At 31.4% G+C, this 17,965-nt stretch overlaps 1 protein-coding gene across 2 annotated transcripts in view; it reads left to right on the top strand.

Moving 5' to 3' along the window:
• Window positions 1-17,965, top strand: part of LOC120219600 (pleckstrin homology domain interacting protein) — a 130,038-nt gene that overhangs the window by 55,543 nt on the left and 56,530 nt on the right. For both annotated transcript variants that reach the window (XM_039216423.1, XM_039216422.1), the window contains exons 10-16: window positions 2,004-2,074; window positions 3,454-3,554; window positions 3,647-3,687; window positions 4,446-4,544; window positions 5,309-5,462; window positions 5,881-6,015; window positions 17,179-17,307. In XM_039216423.1, coding sequence (XP_039072354.1) covers window positions 2,004-2,074; window positions 3,454-3,554; window positions 3,647-3,687; window positions 4,446-4,544; window positions 5,309-5,462; window positions 5,881-6,015; window positions 17,179-17,307 — 730 coding nt within the window. The remainder of the gene's footprint in view (window positions 1-2,003; window positions 2,075-3,453; window positions 3,555-3,646; window positions 3,688-4,445; window positions 4,545-5,308; window positions 5,463-5,880; window positions 6,016-17,178; window positions 17,308-17,965) is intronic.

The following is a 17,965-nucleotide window of genomic DNA, read 5'->3' as shown; positions in this document are numbered from 1 at the left end:
GGCTCGAACTCGTGAAATGCGAGATCATGACCCAAGCTGAACTCAGACGCCCAACCGACTGAGCCACCCAGGCACCCTATTGATAGACTATTTAGAACTGGTTGAATTAAACTAATTAAAATACTAATAATACTAACACTTATTGAGTGTGCAGTACTAAACACTTTACGTGGGTTAAATTTATTTAATTATCTCAGTAACTCTTAAGATATACTTTGTTTTTACTCCTATTTTATAGATGAGACTGAGGTACAGAAATGTTAACTTGCCTAAGGTCATAACACCTGATACGTGGCAGAACTGGAAACTGAACTCACAGAGTCTGATACCAAAGCCTTATCTTAAAATTATTTCCTCAAAAGTGCATTTAAAAATAAATTATTTGTGGAAGTCCTGGGTGGCTTAGTTGGTTAGGCATCTGACTCTTGATTTTGGCTCTGGTCATGATCTCACAGTTCAAGCCCCACTGCTGACAGCACGGAACCTGCTTGGGATTCTCTCTTTTCCTCTCTCCCTGCTCCCCCCCCCCCCAAAATAAACAAACAGACATTTAAAAAATAAGTTATTTGTGCTTGTTTATCTGTTTTTTCCCTTTAAAAATATTAAAGTCCATTTAAAATGGCATTCTATATGACTGTGTGTTCTGATTGTAAGTTCCAGCTAAATAGTTGCGTAACACTTATATGAAGGATTGTGCCAAAAATTAACAAAAATGGAGAGCTAGAATCCATAAGATATTAATGAAAGTAGTGCATTTAGTTGTCTTTATAATTTCAGTTGATTAATTTACTTAAATTATGGTTGCTTTAATTCTACTCTTAATAATTGTTTAGGTCTTAACAATGTTGTAATAACTTTGTTTCTCTAAACTATTCATGCTCAGTTATGTCAGGGCTTGTGACTATTAGGAAAAGTTATTATAAATGTCACTTTAAGATATTTATTTATAAATTTATCAATTAAAATTTTTAACAAATACTTTTGTGTTCTGTATCAGTGACAAAGATTCTTTTTTCCTAAATATATAACTGATAGATCATAAATATTTTATCCTTTTTCCTCCCTATTTAATCACAGAACTGAAACCACTTTGTATTTAATTGCTGTGGATTGTAGAAGTTATGCAGTGCACTTTGATTGAAGGCTCTGTTTATTTTTTTGAATTTTCTCCCCTGATATCTTGAAAAAACTAGATCAAAATGTATGTTAAATAGTGCTTTAAATAAAATCCCTGTATTAGAGCATTATAAATATATATTTATTGGAGTTGGTATGGTATAAAATTTATAATTTTTCTTTCTTCAGTACTGTTGATTGTAACAAACGTGTAATATTAATAGTGTAAATATAAGGCATAGTCTGTAATATAAAGTTATACAGTGAATGTACATATATTTCAAGGAAGATGAATTTTCTGTAGATAACTATTTTGAATGAACATTATAGTTGACATAAGATTCAGACGGTCTTCAGATTTTCACTAGGATAAGTGTTTTTCTTTTTAGAGTCTTAAAAAGCATATTTTGTCACATTAGAAGATAAATAGAGGGAAATGTTTAATTAACAGTGTCTAATATTGAAAAAGTTGAGTTGACTGATAGTATACATATGCCACAGGAAACAGTACCTATTTTGCTAGTGTGTTCATGTTTTCAAAAGACTTACTTTTTTATGTATTTGTGCATTGCCATGCTACTGTATGAAAAACTGAAGCCTGTTTGATTAGAAGTAAGTGTAATTAATAACTACATGTCTGTGTGACAGTGGCTTTGAGAGTGTTTCATATGTTGATTGTTGTATAATCTGGGCTCCTACAAAATCTGCAGTTTCCATAAGATCTGCTGATCACGACACATAATGATTTCCAACTTGTTTTTAGGAAGGGAGCCATCTGTTGCTTCTTATTTAATTTTGTCTTTCTGTATTTAGTTTTGAAACAGCTCATTTCTGGTGTTGCTGTTCCCTTCAGGGATATTTTTAATTGTTTATTTTTTATATTACAGCCCAAGACCTGCTAAATTTACAGAGCGCCCTCGGCCTGGAGTTCAAATGATCTGTTCTTCTTTTAGTGCTGGTAAGAATTTTTTTCTCCCTAATTTTCCATTTGAAGTTGTACATTAGAAACTTTCTAGTGGAACACATAAAATTTTGGAAAATATTTACTATTGTGATATAAATCTTATTCACATACATGTACCAGGGGATGGTCATAAGTTAATTTAGAAATATTTGAACTTTTCTAGAGTGTTTTATGTACTCACATGACTAAGAATTTTCTTTGAGACCATAATGCTCTGCTCTGGAGAATAAGAGTTTCAGAATTGACTCTATTAAAGAATAGATCTTTGAATAGTTATCTCATTGGAAGAAAGGTATTTTAAATATAGTTTATATTTTCAAGGCATTTGGGAAGTAAAATAAATTTGATTGCTGTTTGTAAACATTAATTACTTTGCTCCAAATTCTTCTTCTTTGCTCTATAAAAAGTAGCTTATAGCAATGCTGATAACCTCAGTTATGTTTTGAGTTTATGCAGTAGCATTTTGATTGGCTATGTCTTTAAACAAACTGTAATTTGAAGATTTGAAATGAATTGATGAGAAAATGAAATGAAATATTAATAGATTTAATACCTGTTAAATGTACCTAGTAGCAGTTCCTTTCACATTTACTTCAAGTTTTAACTTCTCTTTTCAACTTATAATTGTGAACTGCAGTAGTTCCTCAGATAAGTGATAGCACACTAATGACATAAATCTGTTTTTCCATATTAATATCCAGACATGTTTGATTTCTAATGTCTAGATTTCCACTTCTATTGCCATGAAGACAGTTTTTCTTTTAGTTTAGTAATAACACAATTATGGGCATTATACATGATTGCAGAGTACTCTAAGGAGTTATATAGAGCACTGTGTTCTGCACTGTAAGAATATTAATTCTGAGTGGAGAGAGTAAATTGCATTTATAAATAACTGTAATGCAAAATAGAATGTATGTGCTACAGGACAAAGTCTTAATAAGAGTTCAGAGGATAGCAGGCTCATTTGATTGCAGGGTGGCAAAGAGCCTATTGAAGAAATTGGGCCCTAAAAGTTTGATAGATTTTAACAGCTAGGACATGTGGCAGGAGAGAGACTTCAGTGGAGTTAAAGGGCATGTTTTCTAGGGAGGGTGACAAACTTTAACATAAAATTATGTAATCACTTAGTGAAATGATTTATAGTGGAAATCTGTAAATATTGAAAATGCATCCTTGTTAAAGCTGTGTTAAATGTATTTTAAGTTCATTAAGTTCAGTTTTAGATGTAATTTTATATGCTTAGGATAAATATGCATAGTTTTAGAGTAAAATGTTAATCATCAGTGTATATTATGGTAATGTTTTTGCATTTTATTTTCAGAGATTTTGAAATTGTGTTTTACTTGCAAGTGTTTGCTCTTATTCCTCAGGTGGCATGTTTCTGGCCACAGGAAGCACAGATCATATTATTCGGGTTTATTTTTTTGGATCTGGTCAGCCAGAGAAAATATCAGAATTGGAGTTCCATACTGTAAGTACTGATAAAAAGAATAAGATAGGTACAACTTAAATGAGTTTAACAGTTTATATTCAGGATTCTCTTTGTTATCTGTTTATATGTAGGACAAGGTTGACAGTATCCAGTTTTCCAACACTAGTAACAGGTAAAATAATTATTTTTGTAAATTTAATTCCAATTTTAAAGTTATCAAATACAGACATTTCTTGTAGTCAGATTTTAATTATAACTGTATACATATTAACTACCTAATATAAGAATCTTGAGCAGTTACACTCAAGAGTGACTGTAGCCTTCATATGCATGTGACCATGTCTTATTTCTATTAATGTTGGTGTATTTGGTCACTTTTAACAATAGGGACTTTTATCCACTCTATATATTTTCTATACATATCAAAGTGTAGGGAATCTGAGAAGAGTTTAGAAATGTATCCTAATGTAATATTTGAGGCAAACTATTGATGATAAACATTTTGATGTTTTGTAAATTTTCCCAGGTTTTTATTTCAAAATGAAAGAAAGCTATTTCTAAGTATCTTTTACCTTGAGTAAAAGAAGTCAAATTCTTTGACATTGAGAGGAAAATCAGTATTTTTCCATTGAAAAATATTAACTTTATTTGTAAGGTAGTAAATAGTGGCCTTGAACCACTTTTGAATGTCCTTTTGAAACCTAGCCATACACATTAGAATATGTACATAAAGTTTGAAAAGCCCATAAAGTTGCAGAAGTTGTTAATTTTGTAGAGAATATTTGACAGAGTAATCTATTGTGTCAGAATGTTGTGTAAATAAAGATGAGTTCTGTCTTTCAGTATTTTGAAAAACCGCTCTGGAAAAATGCATTTTAGTAAAGTACATGTGGTTTTTTTGGCGGGGGGTATGGGCTTCCTTTAATTTAGGTTTGTGAGTGGGAGCCGTGATGGGACAGCACGTATTTGGCAATTTAAACGAAGAGAATGGAAGAGCATTTTGTTGGATATGGCTACTCGTCCCGCAGGGTAAGAGTTCACATTTGAAATACTGCATAATATAGGTAGATCATTTAAAGTTGGTGTGACTCTCAGCCTATAGAAACATATGTCATAATCCAGGTTAAAATGATTACTTTCGTAGTAGCTAGAGGTATTACTGGAGATAAATATTTCTGAAATTATTTATTGCCATATATATACCAGAGATAAATAAGTAAATATATCCGAAATTATTTAATGCCATAAGGTCTGCTTTAATGACTTTTTTCAGTTTGATTTATTAAGATGATGATAGTACTATAGGAATACTAGTTTTCTTTAAAAAGTAGAACGTACTATAGTGTTTATCTGTTACAGACAATTGATAGCCAAGAGAAATTACACCTTGTAACTGTTATTTTGGCTTTAATATTTAATAAATAACTCTGTATGTAGTGGTCTCAGGTGGATGGGAGAGGAAAGCAATTAGTGGAGCATGATAGCAGCAGTAGAAGATGGAGAATGAGCAGTGTGGCACAGAATTCTTGGATCCAGGTAGAGTTAGAGCATTGATAACATACTCAAGGTCATCTACTACTAAGGGCTTAGGAGTGCTGAAATCCTGGGTATTTGCTGACTCTACAGTGTATTTGCCCTCATTCTTTGTTGCTTCAGATTATTCTTAATTACTGTCAAATGGTAGTTATCCATGTAATCAATATAGATTATAAGAAGACATATTTAGGTTTTTGTCATACTAGTATTTTAATAGTAATATTGGTGTAAACAAATACTGCCTCCATCACTTTCAGCCAAAACCTTCAAGGAATAGAAGATAAAATCACAAAAATGAAAGTAACTATGGTAGCATGGGATCGACATGACAATACAGTTATAACTGCAGTTAATAACATGACTCTGAAAGTTTGGAATTCTTACACCGGTCAACTAATTCATGTCCTGATGGTGAGGAAAAAACCTCATTTTTATTTGGTATAATGAAGCTGATTATAGAATGGAATATTTTCTTTGAGGAATAAAGAATAAAGTCTTTTATAAAGATAGCCAAAACATCTTGCTAGGTGGATAACACGTGTTTTTGGGGAGATTAGGAATAATTTTAAAGTGTAGTTACACAAGGTTGACTTGGAAATCTAGATCGTTAATATATAGGGCTGCATCAGTAGTAGTTTAAGGTTTGACCAGATGATAGCAAAGCCCTGAACAGTGGTGTTAGCTCAGCTTCATTATGATACATTGATAAATTCGAAGATTTTTGCTATGTTAATAATTCTTAGAATTCACATTCTAGAAATGTTGCCATATTGATGTTTGATTGAATTTTATTTCTTAAATTTATAATGCAACTTCAAACATATTTCAGGGTCATGAAGATGAGGTATTTGTCCTTGAGCCACACCCATTCGATCCGAGAGTTCTCTTTTCTGCTGGTCACGATGGAAACGTGATAGTGTGGGATCTGGCAAGAGGAGTCAAAATTCGATCTTACTTCAATATGGTAATTATCAGTCTCTTCATTTTATAGTTGTTAAAGATTTGGGGACTTCATGCAGGAACTCTGCATATCACAAAGGAAATCCATTTAGGAGTTTATTTAGATATATTTTGTCTTTAAGTTTCAAAAAAGAATTATGTATTGTACACTTATATTTAGATGTTAAATTTAAAAGAAAATTGTGCATATTAACAGTACATGTTATAGTGGTGATAACTAATTTGGTTTCTAAAATAGTGTTAACAGTGATACTTTGAGAAACTCACAAATACAAAGATACAAAATAATATAATATAGATAAGGAAAAATTTTGGAAAACCATGTGGAGAAATTATAAATATATTGTGTTGTACTTCAGTAGTCCTCTTGTGCAGCAGACTTTTATTCCAGTACACCCATTTTATTTTATGAAGTTTTATTTAGTTAATCTCTACACCGCACATGGGGCTCAGACTGATGACCCTGATGTTAAGGTCTCATGCTCTTCCTAGTGAGTCAAGTGGGCACCTCCCCAATACACCCCCATTTTAAAATTAAAGCCAAATTAAAGGCTTTCTTGTCTTTTATCATGGAATTGTAGTATGTTAAATATTTATTGTGTTTAAGCTCCCTTCCCCTCCAAATTTTGCTTTTTATATAAATTTTTAGTATATTTTGCTGAGTAGCCTACTATGAAGTGTTTTTCCACTTCTTTCTAACCACTGTATGAAATATGAAGTTCTCAAATATTGCTGTTTATCAGTCACTTTTTTAAAAAGTCTACTTCCTATATATATATAGAGAGAGAGATCTGGGATACCTTTCAACAAAAGAAAGAAACATTTATTTCTATTATTTCATCATCTTTAGATTTTTTAAAATCAATTATGGAAGCCTCTTGTAATGTGTCATGAAAAGGTACAATTAATAGTGAGTGTAGTCAGTTATTTTGCAAAAACAAACAAAGAAACTCACAGTGTCTTTTTTGAAATGCCATGGTTTGTGAAAGAATTTCATGAAGGTGTTACTATACTTCATTGATAATCATAGTAAGGTTCTACATAATAAGTAATTAGTAAAATCAGAGGAAGGAATAAGAAGATAAATGTTAGTGAAGAAATTCGGCTAGCTGTGTTTATACATATGCCTTAGTGTATATGCAGTAAAACTTAAGATTTGTCAAATTCTTATTTTTCTAAAAATACTGCTAATTATTTGGAGCACAATTTTTAATGACAGATGGATTTCCTTAGTGATATGTGTATAGAGATTTTTTTTAAAAGCAAATCCTTAAAGAATTTGGTAAAGAATTCTTTTCTATCCTTGTGTTTCTGGTTTGCTCCTTTGTGAGGCATCTCTGTGTAAATAAAAATATTAGTTCCTCAATTTGTTTTTATAGCTTCTAAAGAAAACAATTTGTGGCCTATACATATATTTTAGTGACTTTTTTAAGTAATTTCATATTTTCAAAAGGCATTGGTGGGTTAGTAGAGTGTTTGGAGGGATGTTTTATCTCATACTTGAATACTGCTTTCACCTTTAAGCTACAAAGGTGAATTTTTCCTGTTCAGGTAAGTTGATCACACTAATATTCCACCTTGTGTTATAAAAATTGGAATACGTTGAGACTGAAATGATTTGCTCTTAAACCATTACAAATTAGTGATGTAGCCGGCAATTAAAGTCAGACATATTACATTGCATAGTCATTGAAATTAACTAAGGGATTTAGTTAATATTACTGCCTAAAAATTGTTTTAATCAGAGCTTTAGATAAGGATATTTTTCCTGTTCCAAGAATCAGAGATAGAAAAGCCTTTAAAGGGCAGAAGAAACAACTTTATATAATAAATAGATTGGATGGTATCCATAGAATACTCAAACTGAGAAAGACAAAACAGACTGAAAAGGATTAAAAATACAGCCTGCACTTAGAAAATGAACTACACTTTTCTCTAATTAAAATAAGGATACTCCTTTTAATTTTTTGCATGATTTTTAATGACTTAAAATACTCTATATATTCCCTCATTTGGTTTTCACGAAAACTTTGTAATGAAGTCAAGGGCATATTTTATTTTTACTGGTTTTATGAATGGAGAAACTGTATAGAGATGAATTGCTTTGCCCAGGTTTCTCTAGGTCACACAGCTGTTACAGGGGATCTTGGGGTTTAAGCCCATGTTTTTTAATCCATTGTTACTGTGTTCTTAATGCTGACTCTAATTAATGGTTGGCCATTGCACAGCTAACTTCCAACTCTACCTAGTTAGTGATATGTCACCAAGAGAAAATGTATTTTTATAATGGTATTAACTCTAAATATCTTTTGAGATCTTATAATTTAGCTTGATGATTTTTTTCTGTCTCTTCATTTATAAGTTCTGTAAGTGCCCTAGTTTTTGCTCTTTGCTTTGTTTTTGTCCATTTCATTGATTGTTTTATCTGTGGACAGATGGAAGATAAAGCATCCAGCATTGCTATTAAGGAAATAAAAACAATTTGAGGGGAAAGTAGAAGCTTGTGTTCACTGCCCACTCTCATGAATGTAGCATTTTGGTTGTAGTAGTCATAACTATTTAGCTCTGTGTATCAAGTCAGTCATTTTTTCAGTACTAAAATACCATAAAAGTTGAAGAAGTACAAATTCAAACCCTAATATTAAATTTTATTGGTAATCATATGTTCAACTTAGTAAATAATTTTTGAGTAGAGGAAGTAGTTATATAGTGCCTTGGAAGATTTAAGGATGAATAATTCTAGTGGAATACTCCCTGTTTAGACTAGAAATGGTAGAAGTTTAGAAGTAGTATTATTAGGACTAAGTAATATTTCATGTGAGTTTACAATCAAAGCCTTATAACATGAAGAAAAAATTCACCATTGAACAGATACACAGCCTGAAAATAAAGCATGTAAACTGCATTTAAAAGAACAAAAAATGTATATATAAATTCTTTAAGATACAGGTTTTTATCAATTATATTTTGGGAATACTGCTTTAATACTGGTTTTTCTTTTTTATAATAATTGGATTTTCTACTTGAAATTCATAATACCTTTGTAAGAAGTTTTGAAATCATGTAACATAATTATTTTGTGTTAATCAGCATTTTACTGTCCTTTTCTTACCTATGACAAAAATTAAACTTGTATCATCAAAAATGCCTTTCACAGGTAAGAAATTGAGTTTTGCAAATGCCTATTTTTGGCATGGAGTAATTACATTTTAATAAAGAATTATATGTACATTTAATAAATTTAAAATGTGAAGCCCTGATGTATTAATATTGCACTGATACTTATTCTGATAAATAATTACTGTGTTTTCCCCTTGTATCAAGGCTTGACTTACACTTTTAAAAATCTGACACTTTATAGGACCACCTAAATATATAAACAAGGTTTGAGATTAAGAATTGAGATAAAGATTTAACTTGTTTACCTATAAAGTCCTCTAATTTATTTCATTTCAAAATCTAATAAAAAGGTTCTAAACTTGCTAGTGGTATTGTCTAGAAAAAGTGATGGAGTTACTTTGCTTATTTTTACTACTAGCTTTTCTCTTAATGGAAGATCTGAATGGAAAAGCAGTTGGGGGGTGGGTGTTGGGTTTGCTTTTGTTACATACAAGAAGTATATGACAAGAGGGAATATACAAGAGGGCATGAAGTGGAATAGACAATACATGTTCCTTGCACTGCCCACCACCATTGTCTTATCTTTAAAAATAAAATAATCTTAAGCTTTTAATAGCATTTGTTGGAGAAGCATGTAAGGTAGAAACCTGGAACCCTTCTTTCTTTTTATTATTATTATTATTATTGTTAATTATTATTATTATTATTTGAGAGAATACAAATGGGGGAGAGGGACAGAGAGAGAGAATCTTAATCTTAGGCAGGCTCCACACTTAGTGCAGAACCTGACACAGGGCTCAATCCCAGGACCCTGGGATCATGACCTGAGCCAAAATCAAGAGTTGGATGCTCAACTGACTGAGCCACCCAGGCAACCCCTCTTTTTTTTTTTTTTTTAAATGAACCAAAGAATGAAAGTAAAAAGAATATTGTAGCAAAGATTAAGACAACTTTATTCTAATTAAAAATATATATAAATTTTAGCCCTTAAGCTTTACTTATCTACATTCTTTTAAAACCTGTCAATTATTCATGTTATAGTTGAACAGCCCTTTATATACTTATATAATATATTTATATACATATTCAGGATAAAAATTATTTTGTTGAAGGCAGATAGTACATATTAAGAATATTCCAAACTATTCGGGCATTGTTTAGCAAGCCTAGTAAAGCTTTGTTTTGATGAGAGTTGTTCTAAACTCTAGTTTAAAGGCTCTGAAATTTCAATTAAATGTTAAAAGTCAGATAAATTATTCCCAGAAATAACTTGAAAATGTGTGGAAACTGTCTGAACTGAATTTAAAGGATTTTTTAATATTTCCATTTCCTGAAAGAAGTAGGCAAATTTGAGAGTTTAATATAACCATAGATGGGCATCCTAAATGCAGAGTTGCTTTATAGCCCTTTTCCCCTTAAATTAACACAGTATAACTATGTTTTAACTACAAGCTTAAATGAATAATAAATTTGAAAAGAGACTTTTCAAATTTCTTAGTTTGGTTTTATTATTAGATAGTAAATAAAAAATGTTTGAAGTGGGATTGTAGACCCCACAATCGTAGCTTTCCTCATGTTTCTGGTGCTTTTATCTTTACTGTTCCCTTCTTTTTCTCTGTATTATTCTAGCTATGTCTATGACTCTCATTTCATATCTTTCTGTTTCTGTCATGTTACTCAAAGCTGTAGTTTGTCTCTTGTCTGGTTTTGATTTTAATTGAAGAGTACAATGTCTCTTTCTAGAAAGCAATTTACTGAATTTGAGTTTTGCTTTACTTTTGTTGTTTCATGAGTAAATTCTAAATAACAATTTTTATTTGTTTTATTAAAATTTTCCTTATTTTTATAATTAACCTTTTCTTTTACTTGAGATTTTTAAAAAATGTTCCAGTGTCCACTAATCCAGAACAATGTATTTCTCCTTGCAACGTTCCAAACAAGCAGAGGCTGCCAATCCACCACTCAGAATTTTTGCACATGCATACTTCTGACAATATGTTCTCAGTGTGACCTCTAATTTAGTTTTAGATGGTTGTAGCTGCATGTATCTAGGAAAGGGAGGAAGAGAAGCTCAAAATAGGTAATCTCATATTGTGTTCTCTTGTGAATCAAGATTTCAAGATAAATCTTTCTCTCTTTTTCTCCTTCTCTCTTCTCCTTCCTTTTTTGCTTTCATCCTTCCATCTCTTTCATTACCTATCTATCATCATCTAACAAGATGCCATATATCTGCACTCTATGTTAAAAGGATTCTTTGATGCTTCCAGTCCTTGTTTCAGCCTCCCTGGGTAAGGAATTACCTTCAATCTTCTGAGTATAAACTTTATTGTCACTTTTTTTCAGATTTCTCCAGTTCTCTAGATTCTGTCTCTTTCTCATCTTCAGTATCAAAAACATATCTTAAAATTTGTTGCCATGAATGTGAGTTTGTCTCTCTAGCTTGTCATACTGTATTACAGTTAGTGAATTACTTTTATGTAATTCTTTGTTTTGGTCTGTGAGTTACTGTCACAAGGGTTTTAGAGATTTGATAGTTAAACAAGGAAGTATCTAAAGTTACATAGCATGTATACATACGTATGAAACACACTTTGATTAGCAAACATTTTTGCTATGCACAAAATATGGGGACCACAAAGAATAAGACATTGTTTTTGTTTTTAGCCAGCAGTGGTAATATGGCATATCTGTGGCATTTGAGGAAAGAGAATTGCTGTATCTAAAGATGTGTAAGGATCACTTCAGAGTGGATGGTCAGAAAGTTTTTTTTTTTTTTTTTAGAAGAATTGGAATTATGTCTTGAAAAATAAAAATTGAGTCATTAAGAAAGATACTTAATTTTGTAAATAAAAGGAATATTACAAATAACCAAGAATGATATGTTAAGATGTGTGTAATTTAGAATGGTTATCTGGAATAGCTTTTGAAAAATGGATGATAAGCTGAAAAGTGTAAGTTGAGGTAGATTGTTGATGGCCTCATATTACCTTGTAAGCATAAAAAAATAGTTAACATAGTGGGACTTTGATAAATTATACTTAAGAAACAAGGGAAAAGGTTTGATTGCCAGTAGTAGTATTTCAGGTGTGAAGTTGAATAGGTTGGGCGATAACTACTTTTATCAGTGAAATCATAATGAAAATTTATAGGAGTTAGGTAGTAGAAAAATTGTGAAAGAAAACTACATGTGTATAGGACTTGGGATTTTGTGGCTGGTAGAAGGATTAGGGCTGGAGAGTGACAGAAAATTTAATAAATATGTTGGGAGTATTAGCCCTAGGTTGCATTGAAAAAATGATATTAAAGGAAATATGAATGATGTGAAGAAAAACTGATATTTTTAAAGCTCATCTTGATATGTTTTACGTAACGTAGTGTTGGAGACCTATGTGGAAATGGCCGGCTGACAATGGATATCGAATATTTAGACGGGCTATGAGTGGAAAGAGATGTTGAAGTCTTCTATGTAGAATGCTGTTTACCTCGTGGAGATAGAACAGTGTAGAGGGCCTAAAGCTAAACTTTTAAAATACAGTCATATTTAGCAGTGTAGAAGAGATCACAATCCCTAAAGAGTGTGTTAGAAAGCTAGCATGTTAATATTATGTCAGAGGCCTAAGGAGGAAAACATTACAAGAAGCTGATTAATAATATTACAGCCCTCTGTGAAATCAGAATATGGGTAAACAGAATGCTGTTACATTTGAAGATTATTTATTTTGATAAGAAATGTTCTTTTGGTGAAAATTAGAGCTCATTCTTCAAAATCACTTTTATGAATCTACTGGTTCTATCAAGCCAGTTATAGCAGTTCCTTTTTTATATAAATTTATTTATTTTGTCACTACCTACAGTTATCTTTAATTCATATTTAATAATATTTCACTACACATTAAAGAATTTTCAGTATTAAAGGAAACATTCATTTGCTCACGGTCTTTAAAGTAATATGATGACACCCAGACTATCAGAGTGTGGGTAACTTCCCTGAAGATCTGTTTTTTGTTTGCACTCTAGCTATCATAATGACTAAAATGGCCAAAGCATATTTTAATCATATATATGACAGTGTCTGTCTTCAGTATTTAGTGTACTTTCTTAAGTTTATTTCTCCCCCAGTAGAAAAATTTTAAAAGTTCTTTATAGATAATGACTTTCTAAGGATAAATCTTAGCAAAATTTCCATTTCCCAGCTATTTTATTCCTGGGATAAGTCTGTATCACAAAATCATTAGGGTGTTTAAAGGTTCAGAATTTTAAATTCTGGAGTATTTCTAGGTAAGATGTTCCCTTCCAAACAGTAGTATAGTTTTAAAAATGAATGAGACAAAAAAAAAAAACCACTGGCCCAGGTCATAAAGCTGGAATAATTCCTTCACAGGACAACTCTGCTTAAGATAGCCCATATTATTAACCTCCTTGAATTATGTTGAGTTTCTCTGCGATTGATGTAATTTAGACTCTGTAATTTTAGTGTGTATTGTAGTGCTATCACTATACCTCATTTCCAGATTTGTCTAATTCTTCCAAAAAGAATACCTGAATATCAGATATTAGAATTTTAGAACTGGGTAGGACTCTGGTGATCATTTAAATTATCTCTATCATTTCAAAGAGATTACATGATTTGCTAGTAACCAGAGCAGTCTCTTAGGTCTTAGGCCTCATTTCTCTGTCTACTTTAATTATTCGTCTTTCTGCTTAACAAAAATTATATTGGTAGTTGTGGATAATATTCTGCCTTGAAAAAGATACTAGTATTCTTCATTCAATATGACAGTTCTGTTATAATCAAAGCTCTTTGCCCTTAAGTTTTTGTATTATTTCAAGTTCAATGTAAACCTCTAACTAGTACTACTCATTTCTTGGAAATATTTTTAGAATTCCTTAGTCAATATGAATGAGAATTTCCCTACAAAGGAATTATTATTTTAACTCATCTAATCCTTTTATCTCTTGCTTTAAAAATAAAACAGAATAATTTCTGTATTATAATTGCATAGTAAATTTTTTATTTTAACTCCTGTTCTTTTGAAATTTTTGCACTTACTGGTAAATACCATCTCCTAGATTTTCTCAGCTCTCCTTATTGTGATATAATGTGTGGTCTGTATTTACATATGTTCCAAATGTTCTTAAGCATGCTTAATTTTATTAGGAGTAGTTCATCCAAAATTCACTTTGAAAATTTTATTTTTATTATTCCTGTTTTTAAACTTTCTACAACATGCATTGAATACTAGCTTAAGTTATATACAGTATTAAATTTTATGTTGACTTATTCTTGGTCAGTACTTTTAGTTTTATGATAGGCCCATATAACTTCAATAAGGATAGAGAAGATATTTTCATCCTTTTGGTTTTTGAATATAAGCTTTGTTTTCTGGTTACACATGAATATTCAGATAGTGCCTTCATTATTAATTTTTTTTTCCTTTGGGAATTCTTAGAAGTACTTTCAGCGTGATTTAAGAAGGTGAAATCATTTTTCAGAGAGAAATACTTAACTTTCTTTTTTGGTTGGCTTAATCATAGCATAAAAAACAGTTACAGTGTATTTAGTATATAGGAAAAGTAAAATATTTTTCTGCTTTGTATCAGCTAGAAAGCCTAGTCTGCATTTTATAGTTAGGTGATGTTTATTAGCTGAGGAGCAGTTACCTAAAGATAAATTTGGTGTTTTAATTACCAAGATGTTATGGACTCCTTTTCTAATTGATTCATGAGTAGATTCTTTCAGTGTCTTTAATGAATAATGGGTAAGCCAAATAATGTGCTTTTACTTTTTTTCTGATGTTCCGGAAATACACTTTTATTTTGTCCATATAAAAATCACATGGAAGTTATATGGATGTCTTATACCAAGAAAATTGGTATTGTACTGACATATTCAAACATCATGTATTATATAGGAAAGACAGTGAGTGACCCTCAGTAGGACTGATAAATTTTTCTTTGCTTTTTTAGAATTTTATAAGTTCCACATCTCCCAAGTATTCTTTTACAGATCTACTAATTGCAAATATGGCAACATTAGTAGATTAAATGGAAATAGGGTTGATTAATCACCATGGAGCCCACTCCAGGAAGGAAGGAAGGAAGGAAGGAAGGAAGGAAGGAAGGAAGGAAGAAAAAAAAGAAGAAAGAAAAGTATAGAGCAGGGTTGCCTAAACATGTGAAGGGTAGTATGGTTATGAACATCTTTTAAATATCCTTTGTCATTGCTGATCAGACTTCTTTCAGATCTCTTCCTCTGTTCTACTGTGTACTTAGAATTATAAACTTAGACTTACAATAGTATTACATTTTTTGAAGCATTTATTATAATGGAGTAGATTTATAAAGTAGTTCCTTTTTTGTTAAATTTGAAATGAACTGAGATAAAACCTCTGACATATTGCCAAGGCAGTTTGAATGAAGTCTTGAATTTTTGATACGGAATTCTATCTAGAGGTAAACTTTTTCAAGTGGTTACTTATAAACAGTTCATATAACTTTATTTGCTCAGAAAACATTGGAAAAGACTTTCATCCTGACGTTTCTTGTTTTGTAGTCTTTCATTTTTGGCACAAACTAAGATATGTATCTACTAATGCCTGTATGTTACTTTGGAGAAATCATTCTATTCTTTCTCTTTTTGAATAGTTTTAAGCTAGACTTGGAATCATTTCCCTTTCTCTAATGTCTTATCCTCCAACTTTCTTCACAACCATTTTCTTGCTTGTATCGTAAATCTTTAAGTGTATTAGTCATTAGGTAAGTTTACCAATCTTCTTTCACATGATTAATTTTAAGAAAATTATTCCTCTTTCCCGTTATTATCACTATCCAAAACACATTAATAAACACCAGTGCTCTCTTTCCTTCTTTTCAAATAGCTGAAGAAAAACTAGTTTTCTTTTTATATCAGTCCATTTGTGATATTATATACTTCTTAGGCAGAGCCCTTTCTTTTAGAGTGATAGTTTCTCTTTTGACCACAGAGCAAACTTCCCTTGAGAAATTAACTATTCTTCGGAATTTTAATTTAACTTCCATTTTTGGTGAAAATGTCATATTTTTAACACTAAAGAGAGAAAAATACCACTTCTGTCTTTTCTAAGCATTTCCTGGAATATTGGGATAGTATTAGTACAATTCAGTTCTAGATCAGTGGATACCGGAACAGAGAGGAGGTATTTCTTACCTGATAATGTGTGTGTGTTCCGATTCTGCTAATCCAGAAATCCAATCGCATTTGTTGAAAATCATCCTTAGTTGTTATTTGTTAGGGAGTCGACTCCCTATTTTAGTTGTTTTCTGAAATTCAGTCCCTAGATGTGCTTTAGATAGGGTAGAACTTTTACCTCTTTCAGAACACTGCTAAAGAAGTTTTCAACTGGAACATAGTCTGAAGAAGCACTGAGAGCAAAAAAAATTCAGAGTGGTGATTGGCCACCTCTGTTTGATTGACAGGTTGCAGGGAGAAACCCATTCGTTCTGGATTAATGGAACTGGAAAACAGAAAACAATTATCAGGTAAAAAAAACCTTTTCTTTAACCTTTGAAATTCACCATTTAAAAGATGAGTCAGACCATCAAGGGAATTTATTACCAAAAAAAAAAATTTGGTGTCTTGTGAGCAATAATCTCTGGCTACTACTTCCAAGAGTTGACTAAAATTCGCTACCGTTACTACACGTTGTCAGCCTTTGCTGAAAGGGCTTGATTAAATGCAGATAAGATGGATGTAAGGTGCAGTTGCATTTTAAATGTGGCTTAAAGACATGAAGCAGAATTCTATGGGTGGGGGAGATTGATGTTTTATTTCCTGAATTGTGTTTGATCTGTGTGTGCATAAAGAGAACACTTTGTTTTTCAAGGCTATTAATCTGGCACTTTTCATGAACGTTCACAAAATTTGTTATTGTACTGTGTTATCCTTAATCTTCACTTTATTGGGATGTATATTTTTCCATATCTTTTATCATAAAATTTTAGTAACAGTAATGACCAGTTCTTTATATTTTAATGGCAACTTTCTGACTGTTGGTTAAATATGTTTCAGATTGAAGGCCAAGGACATGGTGCAGTATTTGACTGCAAATGCTCTCCTGATGGTCAGCATTTTGCATGCACAGACTCTCATGGACATCTTCTAATTTTTGGTTTTGGCTCCAGTAGCAAATATGACAAGGTAGAGTATGATGACTCTTTATCTTCTTCTTCTTTTTTTCTTCGTTGTTTTGTTTAAATCCATGGATGCTTAGGGGTTGTATTTTCTTCTTCAGGGGTGGGTAAGCATCATTTATGCTTTCAGCCTAAAGCTTGAAAAATTATATTTTAAGTACTCTAGAGACTTAAGTTTCAGTGAACATAAGAGTTGTTAAATTACTCTTCTCTGTAATAGACATTAGATAATAAAATTTTATTCAGTCATCTTTGTATTTCAGAAAGAATAACTTTTTACTTAAGCTGCTAGAGCAGTCTAGCTTGTAATTCTAAAGCTGGGCATGGGAGAGGTTGTCCATGGAGAGACTCTGAATTTATGTAAAATGTTTTATTCATATGGATAAAATGCATTTACCTGGGGTAGAAATCTGTGACTTTCATGGGATTCCCAAAAATGTATGGCCTACTGATATAACTAATGTTTTTAAATATTAAATAGTCTGTCTAAGATCAATGACTTAAAAATTGAATAATTCATAGTTTAAGAAATACCAGATCAATAAAATTTTGAAGTTACAGCTGTGTCACGCATGAGTTCATGTTAAAAATTTTGTGTTAATTTCAGTAAAACTTCAGCGAAATGTTTATTAAGTCTTGGAAAATCATGTCATGTTGATTTTTAG

The sequence above is a fragment of the Hyaena hyaena genome, unplaced genomic scaffold, assembly GCF_003009895.1.
Source record: "Hyaena hyaena isolate Hyena2069 unplaced genomic scaffold, ASM300989v1 scaffold_633, whole genome shotgun sequence".
Lineage (NCBI taxonomy): Eukaryota > Metazoa > Chordata > Mammalia > Carnivora > Hyaenidae > Hyaena > Hyaena hyaena.
Note: the sequence above shows the minus strand (reverse complement) of the source record. Positions and strands in the feature narration are given on the sequence as shown.